At 38.8% G+C, this 21366-nt stretch overlaps 1 protein-coding gene across 4 annotated transcripts in view; it reads left to right on the top strand.

Annotated features, from left to right (window-relative positions):
• Positions 1-19521, top strand: part of JAKMIP2 (janus kinase and microtubule interacting protein 2) — a 192190-nt gene extending 172669 nt beyond the window's left edge. For 3 of the 4 annotated variants that reach the window (XM_057541740.1, XM_007194191.2, XM_057541739.1), the window contains 3 exons: positions 3461-3526; positions 7465-7535; positions 18094-19521. In XM_057541740.1, the coding sequence (XP_057397723.1) occupies positions 3461-3526; positions 7465-7515 (117 nt within the window). In that variant the 3' untranslated portion in view covers positions 7516-7535; positions 18094-19521. The remainder of the gene's footprint in view (positions 1-3460; positions 3527-7464; positions 7536-18093) is intronic. The other variant, XM_007194192.2, reaches the window with a different exon arrangement.
• The last annotated feature ends 1845 nt before the right edge of the window (positions 19522-21366 follow it).

Raw genomic sequence — 21366 nt, 5'->3', positions numbered from 1 at the left:
GCATTGGCCAGGATTTGTCATATATAAGTTTATAATGCAGTCTAAATTCTAGAGCACATCACTAACCACTTATTAGACATTTCTGTTTGAATGTTTTAGAGTGAACTCATATGAAACATACCTAAACACACATTCCTATCCTTACTTCTCCCTTCTCTCCCCATCTGCCTGTCTTGGTTAGTAGAACTATCACATCTCAAGGCACTCAAGCTGAAAACCCTGGGGTCTTCCTTGTCCTTCTCACCTTTTCTGATGTTCTATTCTTCCTCAAAAGCCTCCATGATCCCAATTTCCAGTTGAGTCTAGTCTTGCTATCTCCAGGTCCTTCAGTAGCTGGCTACTCCTCCCCTAAAACCCAGATTTGAGACAGTCTTCATAGCTTACCGTCCTCTCTGTTCATGCAGAACTCTTCCCATACCCCTTAGGCCATGATTTCCCACCTCCAAGCCTTTGTTTTCCTGACTGCTCACCCCAGAATGTCCTTCAGAGTCTGCTGCACTTATCCAAATCTTCTCATTTTTCCAGTCCCAGTTTAGATCCACCTCCTCAGAACACTCTCCCTGATGAAGACAATGAACTACATACTACTGAAAAAATCGACATTCCATACCCTTTTTATACACTCATTCAGAACCATTTACTGAGGGCCTGCTTGTGCTGGGTGCTGGGAATGTGATGGTGGACAAAGACATAAAGGTCGTTGTTCTCATGTATCCTACAGATGAAGAGGGAAAAAGCGACAACGCAAATGAGCAATAGCCAAGGCAATTTCAGAGAGTGGCACTAAGTGCTCTGAAGATGTGTGTGTGTGTGAGAGAGAGACAGAGAGGGAGGGAGGGAGGGAGAGGGAGAGAATGAGAGTGAGTTTGGGAGTCGGATTAGCCTCTCTAAACTGGCTGATCAGATCAGGCCTCTCTGAAAATGTCGAAGTCCCAAGAAATCAGCCACACAAAGATTTTGGCAAGGTGTCCCAGAAGTTAGGGTCAGCAGGGGCTAAGTCTCTATCATGGGAATGTTTGGGATATTTAAGGAGCAGAGAGAAGGCCAGTATGGCAGGAGCACATGGAGCTAAGAGAAGGTTGTTATGAGATGAATCTGGAGAGGTAAGACAGGCCTAGATCATGCTGGGCCTTGAAGGAGTTTGGGTTTTATTCTGAGAGCAACTTGGCTAACCCTCCCTCTCCCTCTTCCTCGCCCCCTTAAAACTCCAGGACCGCCGTGATCATTTCACATTCTAAGAGTTCACACTGGCTGCTACAGGTGGAGGTAGGACGCACAAGATTAGAAGCAGGAAGAGCCGGCAGTAAGCTCTCACACGGTCATGATGGGGGACTTGGTATACTTAGTAGCAGTAGAGACAAAAAGTGGTAGAAAAGGGATCTCTTTTGGACTCCATAGAGTTTACTGTCAGACTGGATGGCAGGCTGGCAAGCAGATGGGAAGGAAAAAGACATAAAGCCCACAGCACCCAATGTAGCCTACCTAACTCATTTAATAAATACGTATACGCAGCTTCTTTGTGCTAAACACTGTACGGGGTGTTAGAGATTGGCGATGAAGTTGTGCATAGTTTCGCCATTGTTTACTTTTTCTGCTTAATCTGTTTTTCCCTGTGTTTTACATTTTTTCTCCCCATCTGGATGTGATAGTTCCTTGAGATCAGGAACTAATTGACGCCTTGCCTGTGTTCTCCATCACATCCAGCACAGTCCTGAACACGTAAGAAGGTGCCCAACAAGCACAGGCTTGGTGGCTGAATAGACGCCACAGTAATCTCATGATTTTATTGGTGTAGTGCATGCCTCCGCATCCAGCAGACATATGAAGGAAGTTCTTGCACACTCAAGGTAGAAAGAGCTAGCAAATTTATTCTTTCACTGTGTAGCTTTGGAGCATACGCAGCACTATGGAAATACAAGCACACACATCACACGCATTTATCATTCACTGTCACACACATTCATTGTCACATAATTTCGTGGTCCTTCTGACAGAACACACCCTCCTCTCCTGCACAAACCTCACCCTCTTTCCTTTAAAGCAGGATTTCTCAGTCTCTGCACTACTGACATTTTGGGCCTGATGATTCTTTATGGGGGGTGGAGACTGATCTGTGTACTGCAGGATGTTTAGTGGCATACTTGGCCTCTACCCCTTAGGTGCTAGTTGTACCCCTCCCCCCAGTTGTGAACAGTGATCGCACGTGATTCAAAACTGTCCAGAAATTAGATAGTGGTGATGGTTGCACAGCTTTGTGAATATACTAAAACCACTGAATATTACACTTTAAAATAAATTAACTAACTAACTTTTTTAAATGTCCAGACGTTGCCAGATGTCATCTGGGGTGCAAAATCACCCCCAGTTGAGAACCACTGTTTAGAGAGAGGAAGATATGATTTCCAAGTTCAACTGTTCTTTGTTCTAGCTTCCCTTTTGTCTCCCCACATTGCATTGTAAAACCTCTCCTTCTATATTATCACGTTGTTTAGCTTCCATCGTTTTCTTCTTAGACTCCAGTTCTCCATTTTCTAATTATTCCCCAAAGAGGCATTAAATTACAAGCTTGCCCTGTGTAACCCTGTACCATGAATATACAAGGCCTTTAGATTGCCCGAAGGAAATTTGAAGACTCTTTTCACTTATAAATTATTGTCTATGTAATGTCGATTTCAAATCTGTGCTATTTAAATTACTGGAATTTTGTTACAGTTTACAGGTAATTTCAAAAACAGTTCTGGAACTTTTTTGTCTTCAGGATTACTTGTGTTATTCTTGTTATGTTTGGTTTTGTTTTTCCCCTAGTTTATCAGTTCCTTCTTTTGAATGTTTTTGAAGTGGAATCGCTACCTTGTTTTGTGAAAATTGGTCAGTGCTGTTTCGTGAGGAAATTCCACCCTGAAACAGATTTGAAATAAGGTTGAAAAAAAAAAGGTAGAACAGAAACCGATGGGATAATTGCATTTGTGTGAGCCAGTTTTAGCCATTTTTTTAATGAGGTAATAAACAACCAAAAACCTTAATCCAAATGGTTTACAACAAAGTTTGTTTCTTGCTCTCTAGTTCTGGGACATACAGCTGTCTCTACAAGGATGTGGCTTTCCCACATCTCACTCCCACTCATGTTCCACTGGCCAAAACAGGTCTCCTGACCAAGCCCAAGGACAGTGGGCTGAGAATCATACCTCTCTCACAGGGAAGGGGTCTTCAGGGATAGATTGACCCAGAAGAGAAAGGGGTGGCAAATATTTTTAAAATATAATCAATGGCAATGATTTTCACTGTGAGTACGGGTAATTTTTGAAACATGCAATAACCCTCTGGGTACAGAAAAACGTATATGTGACGTTTCCAGATGTTATGTTTTTATAGGAAGTTCTGTGTTTTAGGTTGGTGAATGATCTTCTTGTTTAACTTAACAGACTGAAAAGCTTCTTTTTCCCTCCCCTTTTCTTTTCAGAGAATTCGTGACTTAGAAGATAAAACAGACATCCAGAAAAGACAGATAAAGGACTTAGAAGAAAAGGTACATGTGAAGTTCAATATGTATTTCAATCTTTATTTTTTAGATCAGACAATAATATTGTTTTCACTCACTGTGTTTTCTTTCTTCTCAGCTATTGTGTATTTGTGTAGGCAGGTATAGTTACAGTAAACGTAAACTCTGCCTGTAGTCAGGCAGCAGGATTCTAGCAAAGCTTTTGCCTTTGGTTACATTTTTGCCTTTTGTGTTGATTCCTGTCCTTTTCTATACGTGTTTTCTTTCCTCAGTTTTCCCTTTCTCATCTTCACTTCTTTGCCAAAAGCTTCTTCTGAGTTTTGTTACTCTACGTTCCTCTTCCTTTTTAAAATCTTTTTAGTCCCTTTCTTAAAATGTCTTTCCCATTATTCATAAAAAGCCCTTTCCTCCTTGTGCTGCAATTTCACCTCAATAATACGTTCAGAAATTTAGATTGACACATGAAAACTATGCCCTCATGTCACTTCCCCAGTGGTCTGAGAGAGGAACTGCTTCTTCCAAGTCAGCCAACACTTTTGGCAGGGGTGGGGGTGAGGTAAAGAGGGCATTTGGAAATGTGTGTGTTCTGGGAGAAGGGAGAGGGCTAGCGCAGGAATGCTCCTTAGCTGCAGTGAGTTCAACAGTCTTGCATAACAAAGAATTATCCTGCCTAGGATGCCAGGGGCGCCCTGCCAAGGAACACAGCGGGGATGGCAAGAGGTGTTCTATGGAGTTCCAGTCTCATTGACTGGAAGTAGCAGCCCGAATCCCTGTGTTGCGAAAAAGCATGGTTGTTTTGCAGTATCTTCCATGGGCACCCAAGAAGCAAATAGCAAACAAACCACCTGCCATTTCCGAGATAGTGATTAGAATTTGGTTCATCCCAAATGGCTTTTATAGTTGCCCTTATGTGAGCTCAAAGGCCACTGGTAGGGTCCAGTAGGCAAACAATCAGCCACCTAGATTCTTATGTAGGCTGAGTCTTCATGTACTTATTTGAGCTTGGGTAAGTGACTTTACCCACTGTGTCTGAGCCATATCTATTCAATAGGGATGGTAACACTCACCATCACCTCCTCTCATGGGTTCCATGAGGAAAAAAAGGAGGTCACTTACATGAAAATTAGGAAACACTAAAAAAAGTATAAGTCAAATTAAAGTATTTTTTTTTAAATTTCCAAATGTAAAGTTATATATCTTATACAAAATTTTAAATTTGAATTTTCCTCATTTCCAAAGTGTGCTATTTAGTTCTTCAGGGTAAGAGTGTAGTAAACGAAAAGCTGCGTCTAATTTCCCAGTGTTTGGCAGAAAGACCCACAGAAAGCAGGGGTTGTCCACAGTTTCCCTGGCTGTCAAAGGACACACCTGCTATCTTCCGTTTTCCACGTATTTGAATGGCTACCCTTGGTCCTAGTCAGTCTCTCTGCTAATTCGTAAACAGTCCTGGGGTGGTTCAAGGAGGAAGCTGCCAGCTCTGCCCCAGAAACTTCGTTCAGTTCAGTCCCCACTTAACTGAGGAAAAACAAACAAATAAAGGAATTTTCTAACATCTAGTCAGGTCACCACCCTAGCCAAATTAAGTGTGAACTTCTCATTTTACAGGTCTGAACTTCCTAAACGTTTATGATAATAGGTTAATGTACTTAACAGAAAATGACGATTATTTAGCTATCAAAGCAGCATATTCCATATGTAGTACTAAACTAAGCCACTTCAAAAACAATCCAGTTGGTTTTTGATTAGAGGTTAGAATGACAGATGAGGTTTATAAAGTACCTTCTATTCACTTGACCTCAATTCTACTCATCCACAAGCATAGTAAAAAGGCTAAAGATCACTTATGTCAGGGATAGTCTTCATTCTTTCCCCTGGAGTACTTGAACACCTTCTCAGGGTACATACAGTATTCCTTCTTTGTTCCTAATTCCCATGCACACAGTGAGTATAAATCAGGTGATAAAAACAAACATAGTAAAATTGCTTCCCATGTGCCGCTCTTCACCACCCAAGGTACTTCCACGTTCATCATCTCATTTGATGATGAATTATCATCATTAATTATAATTATTAATTATTATTATAAATAATAATTGTTATAATTAATTATAATTATCATGAGAAATATACCACAGATATTATGTCCCCCTTTTATACAGATAATAAAACAAAGGCTCAGAGACATTAAACAACTTTCCCCAAATCATATAACCAGTCTATAGCAAATCAAGACCAGAGGTCAGGTATCTGACCCTAAGTGCCACAGCCTGCCTACCACATAGCATGGAATTTAGACTCTCATTGTAAATGAAGTGATGGGCATCCCCTCATGCCCAGAGAGGTAGCTCTGACACCTGACCTTCTCATGGGAATAGTGGAAGCCTTCCATTCCTCTCCTCCATCCACTCCTGCTACAGGTGCCATCCTATTACTATCCATCTTCAAGGAATGGAAAAAAAAAAAAAAAGGACAGAGTTTCTGCTTTTCATAGTACTAGACCAGTCACTAATACATGGCTCTTCACACCATGTTTATGACTTGTTCATGCAATTTTGCCACAGTGAAGCAAGAGCCTTATAAGTATGGCATTAAAGGAAATATGCAAATAATATGCCCAATATGAGACTGCCATACAGGACCCTATTCAAAATGTCATGTCCAACAGAAGCCTCCTGAAGTGTGATAACAAGGCAAAAGACTTTATGACTCTGTAAGAGTAAATCACCAAGGAAATCAGTATTTGAAAAAACTGATCTGACCTATGACATTTTATAATTAGTATACAGTTGGTTTTCTACCAGTACTACACAAGCATGTTTTCCATCCAAGTATCTGCTTCTCTGGTGAAGGTTCTTGGTGAAGAGAGACAAATCGGACTCCATTTAACTTCTATGAGTCAAATAAGGAGAAATCTATCTCAGAAGCATGACAGCCTGGAGCGGCAGCGTCCATTCACTGTGTGAAGTTTCCTCTGATGAATAAGCATGGTTCATACCAGTAGGAGGACCACATATCCTCACTCAACCAGGACAGACCCAGGTTATACCTGTTGCCCTGATGTAATTACTAATACAATTCCATTTCCCTCTGAGGAGTGCCCCACTGTGGATAAGTGATCATATGTTTACCCTACAGATTAGTATTCTTCCTGCTCTGCCTTAGTCCTAAAACCTAACACGTTAACCATATAATGATAGCACTGAGTGATTGTGTACACTTTGATCATTTTTAATTTTTTTTTATAACTTTTTTTTTTTTAATTATTAATTAATTTATTTATTTTTGGCTGTGTTGGGTCTTCGTTTCTGTGCGAGGGCTTTCTCTAGTTGCGGCAAGCGGGGGCCACTCTTCATCGCGGTGCGCGGGCCTCTCATATCACGGCCTCTCTTGTTGCGGAGCACAGACTCCAGACGCGCAGGCTCAGTAATTGTGGCTCACGGGCCTAGTTGCTCCGCGGCATGTGGGATCTTCCCAGACCAGGGCTCGAACCCGTGTCCCCTGCATTGGCAGGCAGATTCTCAACCACTGCGCCACCAGGGAAGCCCCATTTTTAATTTTTTAAATTACCCTCTCACACATTAAAAATAGAGACAATAACATGTAATAGAGTAGGACTTGGAAGGTCTAAGCTCTAGGCTTCACTATACCATCAGATTATATGCAATTAGACTATTGAGTGCTTATTTTTCTTACTTATAAAATTAGGAGCTGAGACCGATTACCTGTTAAGACCCTCTCAGAATTCTAAAATGTATCAGTCGATGTTAGTTGAACACCAGTTATTCATTGCATTGCTTTACCAGTGGATAAATAAAAGGTATGTTTTTTTTTTGAAATAAAAGGTATTTGGTGTATATATGAGAAATGGTCAGATTTGAGCAAAGTGGAAAAGCTGAGGTTTTGTGCGACCTGAATGGCAGTACAGAAATTCAGATTTACATAATCTTCTTCTTTTTCTTCTGCAGTTTCTGTTTCTATTCTTGTTCTTCTCTCTTGCCTTTATTCTATGGCCTTGATGTCAAGGTGCCTCTTACAGGTAAGATTCCATTTAATTCTCAAAATGTGCTTCTAAGAGGTATTTGATAAGAAGGATGATGCATATAGTTACTATGCCCATGTTTTTAAAAAACAAATACACTGAGTATTTAAATGCCAATCTTAAATGCCATAAAATGAGAAATAGATCCAATCCATTTGGGTGATTATTAAAGAAATGAAGCAACCATGAAGCATGATGGAAATCAAGAATTTTTTTCTAGCTAACTGTCTTGCTTTGGGAAGTCATGATGTCTGTGGATCTGTGAATTCTCATTGTAGCCCCTCATTACACTGAAAGAGTCATTTCTGTATCTGCAAAGTAAAAAAATATGAGTATGTTTTTAGTGTCTCTTCCAGGTTGAAAATTCTGCTTCTGTAAATCTAACAAGTTAAAAATGACTGATTTTTTAACCCTTTCTCCCAGTCCCTCTTCATCAGGACTCAGGAAAACAGGCTACTTAGGGAAATTGGATCTTGTTTTAAAATAAGATAGTTTTTTTTTTTTTTTTTTTTAATTTATTTATTATTTTTGTCTGTATTGGGTCTTCGGTTCGTGCGAGGGCTTTCTCCAGTTGCGGCAAGCGGGGGCCACTCTTCATCGCGGTGCGGGGACCGCTCTTCATCGCGGTGCGCGGGCCTTTCTCCATCGCGGCCCCTCCCGTTGCGGGGCACAGGCTCCAGACGCGCAGGCTCAGCAATTGTGGCTCACGGGCCCAGCTGCTCCGTGGCACGTGGGATCCTCCCAGACCAGGGCTCGAACCCGCGTCCCCTGCATTAGCAGGCAGACTCTCAACCACTGCGCCACCAGGGAAGCCCTAAAATAAGATAGTTTTCAATGTCAATTTAGAAAAAAATGAAGACTCACTATTATATTATCAAGTCAATTTCTTATGAATGCAAGTATAAATCATCTTAGACAGTGATTCCCAATGCTATTAAAAATACAGATTCTAAAGCCTTACCTCCAATTTAATGAAGCAGATTACTGGACATGGGGATGAGACAGAGGGTGAGAGAGGTGGAGAGTAAAGATTGATCTATATTTTTAACAAGCATACCAGGTGATTCTGATGTCTACCCAGATACAGAAACCACAAACCTTAACACCATTATTTAAAAATAAACAAGGGCTAGCTGCTATTCTAAATCTGTTTACCATGGTGTATGTCCACTTTGGTTATCCTATTAAGTTATATTATGCAGGGATCTTTCCTGGACCTCATGTTACTTAACATTTTCTATAACAAGTTGAAAAATGGAAGAGAGACACTTTCTCTCTCTGTGGGTATCAACTCTGTTAACTGGACGTGAAACAGAAAAGCAAAAGTACTTTAGCATGACCTGATACAAGGAAGGAGTGAAGCAGATATCCCCAGAAAGTTGTATCCTCATATACCCAACTCCCTGGCTTTATTCCTTCCTCCAAAAGATTTTCTTTTCAGACTGAAAATTATCCTCTGTCTGACAAGAAGGGTGGTAACCTTGCAGCACATAAAGAAGAGGACTTAGTTTCTTACACTGAATGAGAATATCTAAAGAGAAATGGGCAAGATTCTCTAGGAAAGGATCAAAATGGCCAGAGCATGAGAAAGCAAACAGCCCTCCCATCCCCCAAATAACAATCGATCAATGAGGCAAATAAAGTTCATTGAGACGCAAGTACTACATGGTGGTGTAGGGAAGAAAAATCAAACTTCATTAATACATAAATACTAACTAGAAAATGAGTAGGCTTGAACATTAATATCAATAATGACTAACAATTACATGCTAGGTGCTGTTCTAAGCAATAGATACATTAATCCTCACAAAACCCCCTAGAAAGTAGGTGTTGCTTTTATTTATTTTTTTTACAGCTGAAGAAACTACAGCATGTGATTTTCCCAAGACCATATAGCTACAGTGGGCAGGACTAGGATTTGTACCCAGACAGCCTCACTCCAGAGTCCACTTTTAACCCCATTCTGCCTCACAAATGAAAGAGGGCCTTTCTCTCACATTTTGAGCATCATTTATGTTCATATATATCAGCAATCAGAGGGGTCCTATCTACAATCTGTGTACTACTACATAGCTCATGGGTTTTGAAATTGCAATGCGCTCATCTCCATACCTTTTCCAATTTTTTGTAACTCCTCGAGGGATATACAAAATTTAATTTGCTTTTCCTCCAGGGGTGCGCGTGATTGACACTTAGGAATGGTCAAATGAAACAATGCAATTATAATTAATAATAATAATATAGCAAATTAATGTGGCAGTGAATATGGGTAGTAAAAATATGTAGAGGACAAAGGCTGAGTAGTTTAGAGTGTACAGCTTTGAAGTTAACTCTACTGTTAAGTTTGAATCCTGCCATGTACTAGCTACGTCATGGTAGGTTTAGACCAAGATTAGGTTTCCTAGTCCATAAAATGGTTATAATTATATTAGCTACAGCATGGTATTATGTTGAAAGAATTCAGTAAGATTATACATATGAAGGATTTGCCACATTGACTGGCACATGGTTCAGTAATCAGCAACTCTTAGCTATTATAAAAAAGAAAAAAAAAAGTTGACTATCACATTTACTGAGTTTGCAAATACACAGGTTTGAAAATAAAACCTCTAAGTACTGCCGAGTAGTTTACCACCTAAACCAAAAGGAGTAGTTACCTTTTCATCTCGTCTTTTCCGAGAATAATCTGGATTTCAATAATACAAGGGAATAAGACATTACTGGAAAGTGATTAATGCTATTTATATGTGCAAAGCAGGCAAGAGAGAGTTAGGAGGAAGTAAGGAAGAAAAGTGCTTTCTTATTGGCGGGTAGTAAGAGCATGCTGCAAATAACCAGAAAAATATTTTTCCTATTAAATTAATGATTTATATTCTGCTCTAAACCTAAGACTAACTTAAATTGTATATAAAGATAGGCTCCTTAAAATGAAATGACTTATGCTTCTTTCCTTTTAGCAATTACCTAAGTCATTTTTGTCAGTGATCTAGAAGCTGCTGAAGGCTCCTAAGGTACCCTTACTGCTTTCCATGGTTGCTGACTAACTAACTCAGTTCATGCGTTATCATGGGACTTTTACCTTAAGTAGGGGAACCCCACGTAGTTTCAGGAGATACCATCTGCTCATGCATTCATTCTTTCCTTCCAGTTTTATTGTGATATTATTGACATACAACACTGTATAAGTTTAAGGTATACAGCATAATGACTTGACTTACATACATCGTGAAATGATTATCACAGTAAATTTAGTGAGCATCTACAGAATTAAAGAAATAGAAAAAAATTTTTTTCTTGTGATGAGAACTCTTAGGATTTACTCTCAACAACTTTTATATATAATACACATCACATTAATTATATTTATCATGTTGTACATAATATCCCTAGAACTTATTTATCTTATAACTGGAAGTTTGTACCTTTTGATTGTTCATCCAGTACCTCTTCCCCCTACCCCTCGCCCCTGGTAATCACAAATCTGATCCCTTTTTCTATGAGTTTCTTTGTTTGTTTGCTTGTTTTTGAAGTATAATTGACCTATAACATTATGTTAGTTCCTGTTACACAACATAGTGATTCGATATTTCTGTACATTTCAAAATGATCACCACAATAAGTCTAGTTACAGGCTGCCATACAAAGATAACTGCAACTTATTGACTATGTTACCCACACTGTACATTTCATACCCAGGACTCATTTATGTTGCAACTGGAAGTTTGTACCTCTTAATCTCCTTCATGTATTTCTTTCCTCCAAGTATTCTGTATTTTTATTCTAATAAATAGTGTACCACTAATTCTTCCATGTTAGAGACTTACACAGGAAGGCAAAGGAAAGAAGAAAATGAGAGGAGTGCAAAAATAGCTATCACCAGGTTAGTTGTTACATCCAGGTTACAATGACCATTGAAAATCCTCCTCTTCTGAGGAGGGATGGATTAGTGAAGAACAAAACAGAACCAGCTTCGTTTATTTTGAAGTTGGGAAGCCCAGACAGAGAACAGGTGATGGTGATTCTTCATCCACATATTCTAGTTCATTTTTAATGATACTTCTCTGGTGTCAACCGTGAATTTTTGAACTTGATAGCTCAGTATTTTCTCTTCCTGTCTAGTAACATAAACCATGTTAAAAGGCACATAATATTGCGTTGTTGTTCTGACCCCAAAAAACTTAACAATAAATGCTGTATTATAAAAAAAGCCACAGCTGATTAGTTACAAATTCTCCATTAAAATATACGAATGTTTATTTCTTATTACATTTACATTCTTTTCAATCCCTCTTCCCACTAATGCCTATAGGCGACATGTGGAAAACAAATGGCAATTGACCAATATCTACAATATAAGTTGTTTAAAATAGGAGAATTTTGCTCCTTGTTCTTTTATATTGGTAAAAGAAGTCCATTTGATGCAGCATTATATGCTAGCTAATCAGCCCTTCCTTTATGTAAACATATCCATTAGCCTTTATCTAGTCATATTAAAATTGTTTCCCTATCCGTCTCACACATTAGACTGTTAGTAAAGCATAGGGTAGGGCTCATGCTGTATTCATCTTTGTATCTTCAGTGTCTACAACAGTGCCTTATATATACTTAGGTGCTGAATAAATTTTAAATTGACAGATGGACTGAATGGCAGATGTATGAGTGAATAACTAGCTGGGTAAATGAAGGTGAAAGCAGATTTGTGACCTGTTAGATCAGGGCCCTGGATAGCATAGTAATGTAACACCAAGATAACTATCCAGTTTGTTCTTTATATGTCATTTGGAGAATAACTTAAAGAATGAGTGAACAGAGGAAAGAATACATAACAAATATATTCTCCCCCAACTCCACAGGGGGGATATCTTACTTACTGGAGTCAGTGCTTCTCCTCAGACACTCTCATAACTCACTCTTCATACAGGAGCCCGAATGAGTTTTAGGAAACACCAATCTAATCATGCCCCCTTCCTGGGAAAGCATCACTATTAGGGTCAAATCACGGTTCCTTAATGTGGCCAAAAAAGCCCTGTCTGATCTAACTACAGACTAACTGAGGCCTCGTGTTGTTCCAGGATTTCCCTTGATGAGCTATACTCCCTTCCGCCTACCACAGAGGTCTGCCCATTCAGCCCTTGTGTGCAGAGTAGAGTCAGTTCTCTATATCCACAGGTTCTGCATCCTTGGATTCAACCAACTGTGGTTGGAAAATATTCGGAAAAAAAAAATTCCAGAAAGTTCCAAAAAGCAAAACTTGAGTTTGCTGCATGCAGGCAACTATTTACATAGCATTTCCATTGTATTAGGTATTGTAAGTAATCTCGAGGTGATTTAAAGTATATGGGAGAATGTGCATAGGTTATATGCAAATATCACACCACTTTATATAAGGGACTTGAGCATCCTTGGATTTTGGTGGGAGGTCCTGGAACCAATCCCTCACGGACACGGAGGAACAACTATACTTTCTTTTCACTCCCAGTCAAATGTTATATGCATTTGGAGTTTTTGGTTTTGTTTTGTTTTTTTTTAATTACTGCCTCTCGCCTTCCTTGCATATAAAGTTCATGAGGGCAAAGACCATAGATGTTTTCTTTACTCTTGTATCTCAAATACCTAGACAGTGTCTAGCACATAGTTGACAATCAATAAATGCATTTTTAATGATAGTAATGATATTATAACAAGGAAGAGGACATCCTGTTTTGCAGTTGAAAAAGTACATTTCGTGTCCATTATTTTATGTAATACTTACAACAGTTCTGGAAAATAGATACTATTATACCCCTCTAAACATTAATTTCCTAATTAAAAATTAGCAAGTAATAGCATCTACTATTTTTCTGAGGATTAAGTAATATTATATAAGTAAAGTAACCAATATAGTACCTAGCCCATAGAAAGGATCATTAAAAGCCAAGTTCCTAGGACACACCAAGTGTTCTGTTTTAGATCATGCATTCTGAGACGTGCTTCCCTCTACCTGGACCACATTTCCAACAACACCATCAGCTAGTTAATGTCCATTTGTCCTTCCCATCTCAGTGTAAAATTAGCGACTCAGGGAAGCCTTCCTTGATCCTCTAGCTTCAGTTAAGTTTCATTCAATATTATTTATCTTCTTTACTAGGATTCTCATGGACCAATTATCTAACAATCCTCCATATCAGTTTCCTCATCTATAAAATAGAAGTAAGAATAACAGCTACCATTTATTGAATACTGTACAATAAGTTGTACAGAAGGGTTGATAGATTGAAAAGTATTGGGAATGGCCCTTAGGGTCCCGGATGGTACAGTATAACTGGTTAGATGGTGGTACCTTTACCATGAAAAGCATATATGGAAATCAGGAATAGGGCATGATTGCTGTTCATGATTTTTGGCTATTTGTCATAACCAGAGAACAGGAGTTAGCTACAGTTTGTTAATCAGTGTGCCTCTAATTACGTGGTCCATAAAGGATCTGAACCAACTTCTAACAGTTAGAAAACTCTAAAGAACAGTGAACATAAGTAGCCTATCAATTGATCTCGGCACATATTTGCTAGGTTTCTTCTGTGAACCGGGCAATGCGGCAGGTACTTGGATACTAGAGTCAGAAGTCAGAAATGACATCACTGTATTTATCAACTTAGAGTCTGGTGGCGTGTCGTAAACTCTCAGAAGGGATGACTGCAGTCACTGTTTTACAGAGGAGGAAACTAAAGCTCAGCGCTGTAGAGCAATACATTCAAAAGAATCCATGAGGTTTTGTAATATCCAGAAGGGCCTTCTGAATCAAAGATGAATTTGTATTTTATACAGTTTTAGTTACAGCATACTGACCTTGAAGTCATTGAAAATGGGTCATCTGTGGTGACCCATTGGATACTACTTCAGTTATTCATAATGCCTCTTTGAATAAACCTGGCTTTGCTGTAGAAATCATAGTTCCTTTTACAGATACTCAATTTGCAGAAATTTAACATTCTGGGAGACTGCCTATAAATCCATTTGTTTTTTAAAAACAACATGGTTTTACTCAAATGATGGGCTTTACTTCAGTTGTGATGGGGAGAAATGGTGCATATGTGCTTTGAAACAGAATTTAGGATTTATCTCTGAGGTTATATAAATTGAAAATTTGCAAGTAAAAGACTTTTATGTTTACATATTTATTTTATATATAAAAAAACACACTGAGTGTGTGTGTGTATGTATATACATATATATTATAGAGAGAGCGTGCACGCGTGCACAGACACACACACACCTTAAAGCATCTTTTATATACATTCAGATTAGTTCTCTTCTTTACCAGGGATTATGGGAATATTATAGCTGTAACGAGTTGTTTGGGGCTCTCATCTCAGTGGGATGTAAGTCTGAATGCAATCTATTTTTTTAAAAAATAAATTTATTTATTTATTTTTGGCTGCGTTGGGTCTTCGTTGCTGCATGCGGGCTTTCTCTAGTTGCGGCGAGCGGGGGCTACTCTTCGTTGAGGTGCGCGGGCTTCTCACTGCGGTGGCTTCTCTTTGTTGCGAAGCATGGGCCCTAGGCTCGTGGGCTTCAGTAGTTGCAGCACACGGGCTCAGTAGTTGTGGCTCGCGGCCTCTAGAGCGCAGGCTCAGTAGTTGTGGCGCACTGGCTTAGTTGCTCCGCGGCATGTGGGATCTTCCCGGACCAGGGCTCAAACCTGTGTCCCCTGCATTGGCAGGTGGATTCTTAACCACTGCACCACCAGGGAAGCCCTGCAATCTATTTTTATCAAAACAAGGCTTTCACTTATTTCCCTCTCTCATCCTTTAATTAAATCTTAGGTTGGTTCCCCAGTTATTTTAGTCATTTCCAGTTCTTGAAAGTCTAGCCTAATTTAAAAATTCAGCTTCAGTCTCTGCTTCATCTCATTTCTTCCCTTATCCCCATGGTGAAGGAGGTTCACGAGCTGGCTCTAAGAGGTCTCTTCCTCTGCCCTCTCCAAGGTTCAGCTCTTCTGGAGGGCAGGGAAGAGGAAGAGGGAAAATGATCCATGCCTCTCAACCCCGTGGGCAGTGGTTATGGCCCCCTCCCTGGTGGCTGAAGCTGTTTTTCTGGCTGTTACTGACCAGTTCTTGTTGTGTTTTCTATGAGAGGTGATGGGGCCATTTGGAGGGTCATATGTGTGAATTCTTTAGAAGCCCAGTGCACTATCCCCTGCCTGGCTGGGGCCCAAGCCCTTCCACTGAGACTCTGGATCTCATCATTGGTGGTACTGGCCTCAGCTTCTTGTTGGGAAGGAAGTTACTGCCCCTGTCTCGCCTTGCCATTCCTCTCCAGTTCTCTGCCTAGATAGACAAAGGAGGATGAGAAATAGATGAGCATTGCTCTGTGTTTGAGCAATAGAATGCAAGTCTCCTTTGTGCCAGCACCACCAATCTCTATGCCTTTTAGCACCCTCCCCTCCTTCCCACAGTGTACTTTCATCCCAACCACTGCAGTTCCTTCCTACTGATTCTCTTCTGTGACTCAGTCACTCTTTCATCTCAGTCTAATCTAGTCTTTGGGAGCAGACAAAGTGGCTCTGCAAATACAAGTTCGAAATATTTCGAACTTGCACCTCTGGCACCTATGGCAGGAATTTCTTTGAATCTCTAATTTGCCTCTGTATGGTGGAGTGGAAGCATCCTTAAGGTACTACGTGCCTCCTTTTCCACCACTTTGGATCTGGGTCACTATTTCTGGAGTGCCAGTAAAATCCTGCTACAGAATTAGTATCTTTACCTTATAGACGGGGATATTAAGCCTTGGAGAATTTAAATGACTTTTCCATGGAAATCCCATTTTCTCCATCCATGCCATTCACATTCTAAAGGCCATGTCCTTAGGCAGCACATGATAACGTGTCTTCTGTGCCATTTTCTGGCTTTCATTGGAATAGCATATTATGTCCTAAACTTCTACCCAAGCGAAAACCCAGGCACATGGACTTAAAAAGGAACAGGGCTAGGAGACTTGACTAGCATAGCCCAGGGAAATACCTTTTCAGAGATACTCTGGGACCAAACAGGAAATCTGTGTGGCAGAATTCCCAGGGAATCCTCAGGTCAGGACCTTGGGGTAGAGACCATCTGCCATTAAATACAATTGTTGGGGAGGAAATGTGACATAAAAGTAAGTCACTAAAAAACATAGATAGACCTGCTTTTAAAATAATATCTTATGCTACTGACAAGGGCTTAATTTCCAAAATATACATACAGCTCATACAACTCCACAACAAAAAAACAAACGACCCAATCAAAAAAATGGGCAGAAGACCTAAATAGACATTTCTCCAAAGAAGACATACAGATGGCCAATAGGCACATGAAAAGATGCTCATCATCGCTAATTATTAGAGAAATGAAAATCAAAACTACAATGAGGTACCACCTCACACCAGTAAGAATGGCCATCATTAAAAAGTCTACAAATAACAAATGCTGGAAAGGGTGTGGAGAAAAGGAACCCCTCTTCCACTATTAGTGGGAATTTAAATTGGTACAACCACTAGGGAAAACAGTATGAAAGTTCCTCAAAAAAATAAAAATAGAGTTGCTGTATGATCCAGCAAAATCAAAAATATAAATGCATCCCTATGTTCATAGCAGCACTATTTACAATAGCCAAGACATGGAAACAACCTAAATGTCCATTGTCAAATGAATGGATAAAGAAGATGTGGTATATATATACAATGGAATATTACTCAGCCATCAAAAAAGAATGAAATAATGCCATTTGCAGCAACATGGATGGACCTACAGATTATCATACTAAGCAAAGTAAGTCAGAAAGAGAAGACGAATACCATATGGTATCACTTATACTTGGAATCTAAACATATCTATGAAACAAAAACAGACACATAGATATAGAAAACAGACTTGTGGTTGCCAAGGGGGAGGGGTTTAGGGGAGGAAATGAATGGGAGTTTGGGATTATCAGAGGCAAACTATTATATACAGGATGGATAAACAACAAGGTCCTACTGTATAGCACAGTGAACAGTATTTAATATCTGTGAGAAACCATAATGGAAAAGAATGTGAAAAATAATATATATATAATATATATATAATATATGTCCATATATATATCCATATATATATATAACTGAGTCACTTTGCTGTACAGAAGAAATTAGCACAACATTGTAAATCAACTGTACTTCAATAAAATTTTTTAAAATACAATAAAATTAAAATAATATTTTAATTGAGCTTCTCAAGACATTGGCTTAGAAGGTCCCAGAGAAGGCAATAATGATAATAGCTAATATTTCAGGCCACTTATATGAGACAAGAACTGTTAATTGCTTTACATGCCTTATGTTGCAGTAACCCTTGAAATAGATACTTCTGTTCTCTCATTTTAAATTAAAGAAATTAAGCTTAGAGATTTTCTTTATATAACATGCACAAGATCATGCAGTTCCAAGAGGTGGTAAAAAATAAAAGATGGTTTTTTCTTTAAAAAAAAGAGTTTGTGCTTTTATTCTGTTTCAGCTATTGACAGAAATGATGATTAAAGAATTTCTCCCTCTGTTTTACAGAGTAACCGAAAACACGGATAAGACCGCAGAAAAGCAGATACTTCTAAACCTTCAAAGATGGCAGAAATGTTTACAGCAGTGAAAGGGAGATCAGAAGCTTAGAACTATAATGTAGCCAGGACTACAACTGTGTATTTTAAAGCCATTATTCAAGGTTTCTTACTTGACAGTTCCTACATGACCCTGTTGAAAATCTACAATATATGCTGCATTTAATGAAACATGTATAGGTCAAACCAGAAGGAAAGAACTATAAACATATATTGCGTGAAGAAAACAATTCAGCCATGGAAACAGCTTCAGCAGATCAAGCAAAGATGTGTCTTGGGCATGGAACCAAAGTTACAAAGAAACATTCTACCCCTGCTGTGCAGGGGAGGTCATTTTAATGTAACACTACACCCCCATGGAAACACTAGTCCTGAAATAAACATCATTTTAAAAAAATCAAACAAAAAATAAGGGTGGGTGGGGATTGAAGCACGAGGAATACCTATGAGGAGCTATTTACAATAAAATATTTCATTTGAAAAGTCTGGTTTCTTACTACAGGGATTTGCTTTTCTGTCTTTATTATTGTTTAAAACTCAGGAACTGAGACATCTGCAATTTGAGTGAGAAGAAAAGCAGTGTCTTGTTTTGCTGCAAACGGTGGAGCTTGTGGAATGCATTCCACACATGACAGATGAGAAGTGGATCACAGTGACCCAGACTAAACTGGCAACCAAAGTGAAAGACCCAGGCGAATGCAACATAAGAAATAACAGCAGATGTTGATGCTTCCTTGGCCTTCTGTCACATCTGTGGTCCTCCATGAACAACAAACTGATCTCATTCATATTGAAAATTAAGAAGATGATGCTCTAAATCACAAGCTCCCTGACTTAGAATGTCAACGACTATAGGGCCAGAGGCACCTCTGAATCTTTCCATTTCCAAAATACTGGTCTTCAAATGGCTGCTTAAAATTGCCTGCAAATAACATGTTATGGGATTTGATACAAATAGAGGCGATAAGTAAACTTCTACCAACAGTTGAGTTTACCACAGAGATGTGACTATTAAATGAAATTATGATTATTTTTAGAAGTATCCTGATATGCTTAGAGCATTCTGACCTCTTGTCATTTAGACTGATAACGGTTTTTTTTTCCCCTAGAGATCTGACAGCAACAAGGTAGCTCTACTTTTTTATATAAAAGTAACATTGTGTTACTGATAAGGTCATTTTCTACCAGAGACAATTAGAAGACTGGTACTTTCCTAAGTTGTGTAATACTGAGTCTTGGATTCAGCTCTGAGAGCAAATAAATGTTCCTGAAAAGCTAATTTTAGCCTCATTTACTGTAGATAACAAAACAGCCTCAATTTTTCAAATTGTCAACGTTTTATTTACAGGGCTAGCATTCCCATGCATTAAGAATGTGTGTAGGGAACCAGAAACTCTTTCTGTGAAATGCTACACCAATTCTTCCCTACATGGGTTCAGTATCTTATTCTTCAGTTTTAGCACTGGCATTTTCAAAGCCAGAACAATAACTGAAGAATGTACAAGAAAAGCTACAATGCGGGAATCCCACTTTTTGTTCTTATATTTACTGCTGACCCAGGTATCTTTGGCCCAGTCACTTAACCTCTCTGTGCCTCAGCTTCCTCGTCTGCAAAATGAGGTTAAAATGCTTTTTCATAAAGGTTTTTTGTTTGTTTGTTTTTTCTTTTTTGTTTTTTGAGGGTTTTTTTTTTTTTTTTTGCAATTCTGGAACAAGAAGTGCTTAAAGTAGCACGAAGTGCTTTGTAATTATAATGACTGCTATATTTGACTTTCTTGTGTTGTTGAGAAAGAGTCCCCTGTGTAATAAAATAGTGCTTCAGTTTGGTTCAATCTAAGCACCGTAGCACTGAAGCTTTCCCATCAATTACTAGCAATAAAGATTGAGCGATCCAGAACCAGGATCCCTAATCACCTATAGTAAATAGATCATTCTCATGCTATTGAACAAGTTAGAAGAATGTGTAATTTCAATGATAAGCATTTTCTAGCTCTCCTTACTGTATATGCATGCCATAATACAAAACTCCACTTTTATCATAGGAGAGCCAGCCATGAAATTAAGGTTTGAAGTGAACTGAGAGTATCACATAATTAGTCTAATTATCCCTTTCATTTGGAGGGGGAGGTCTTGTGAGATGTCCTACTGGGAATATACAATATAACTATCCTTCTGCTGGATTCTTTGTTCAACTGGGTAGGTTCAATATTAAGTATGAATAGTACATGCATTATGCAGGCAATATGAAAAAGGGTGCTACTACAGTTTGTGACCCAACACTTTCAAATCTCAGTCAGAACATATGGAAGAGGATAAATTACTCTCCCATATCTTAGACGACCTTTCCATTGGCCATTCCAGGGTACATCTGAGCAAATTCATACCCCATCTGCTCCACCAAACCTACTTTATTCCTCTTCATCTTGCTTTCCCCACCAAGAAACTTGTAAGTTAAATTTTATATCCAAGCACTGACTGGGGTTTGAACAATCAGAAATATTTATTAAAATAATGTAGTTTAATCATGTACCTTATCTGCTATAAATCTGATTGTATCACATACACACAAAATCATACAAGAGCAATGCCCATGAGGATGACCATCTACGCAGCTTTAGATGTGTTTAGGGAAAATGCAAAAAAAAAAAAGGGGGGGGGGAGGTTTAGCTTAAGATCCAGGAGATTAGCAAATTTCTCTAAGATTTTAAGCTAAAAGGTGATATTTTTACCATACCTTACTCATGATCCTCAAAATTAACGTATCTTGGGATAGGGCTAAATATTTTGATAGGCACATTCTCTGTTATCCATTTCCACAATTATAAAAAACATCAGCAAAATTATACATGTGTGTTCCAGTCACTCATGGATCCACAGAAATGGACCATATCTAAATGAATGCTTCCCTTGCATACTATGTTCAGCAAGCATAAAAAGAGTGTCTCAATAATGGAGAGGTTTATTGTGACTCCACTTCTTACAGAGATCAAATGATCCCCACTTGAGTCTTTAATATCTGCTTTAATTTCTACAACTTAACTATCCTGACATATTTGGCCAATGGGTTAGCAGCAATCAGAATAGCATTCTTCAGAGTTCATTTTACTTAATTTTTCTTAACAAAGTCTTCATCTCTTGGAAAATAAACATAACTGAAGATATTAAAGAAACAGTTTGAGATAAAACGAAAGTCCCAATTTAGCACGGCTATTGAGGACAGGAA

Source organism: Balaenoptera acutorostrata, chromosome 2 (genome assembly GCF_949987535.1).
Source record: "Balaenoptera acutorostrata chromosome 2, mBalAcu1.1, whole genome shotgun sequence".
Classification (NCBI taxonomy): domain Eukaryota; kingdom Metazoa; phylum Chordata; class Mammalia; order Artiodactyla; family Balaenopteridae; genus Balaenoptera; species Balaenoptera acutorostrata.
This window is presented reverse-complemented; position numbering and strand designations above follow the sequence as displayed.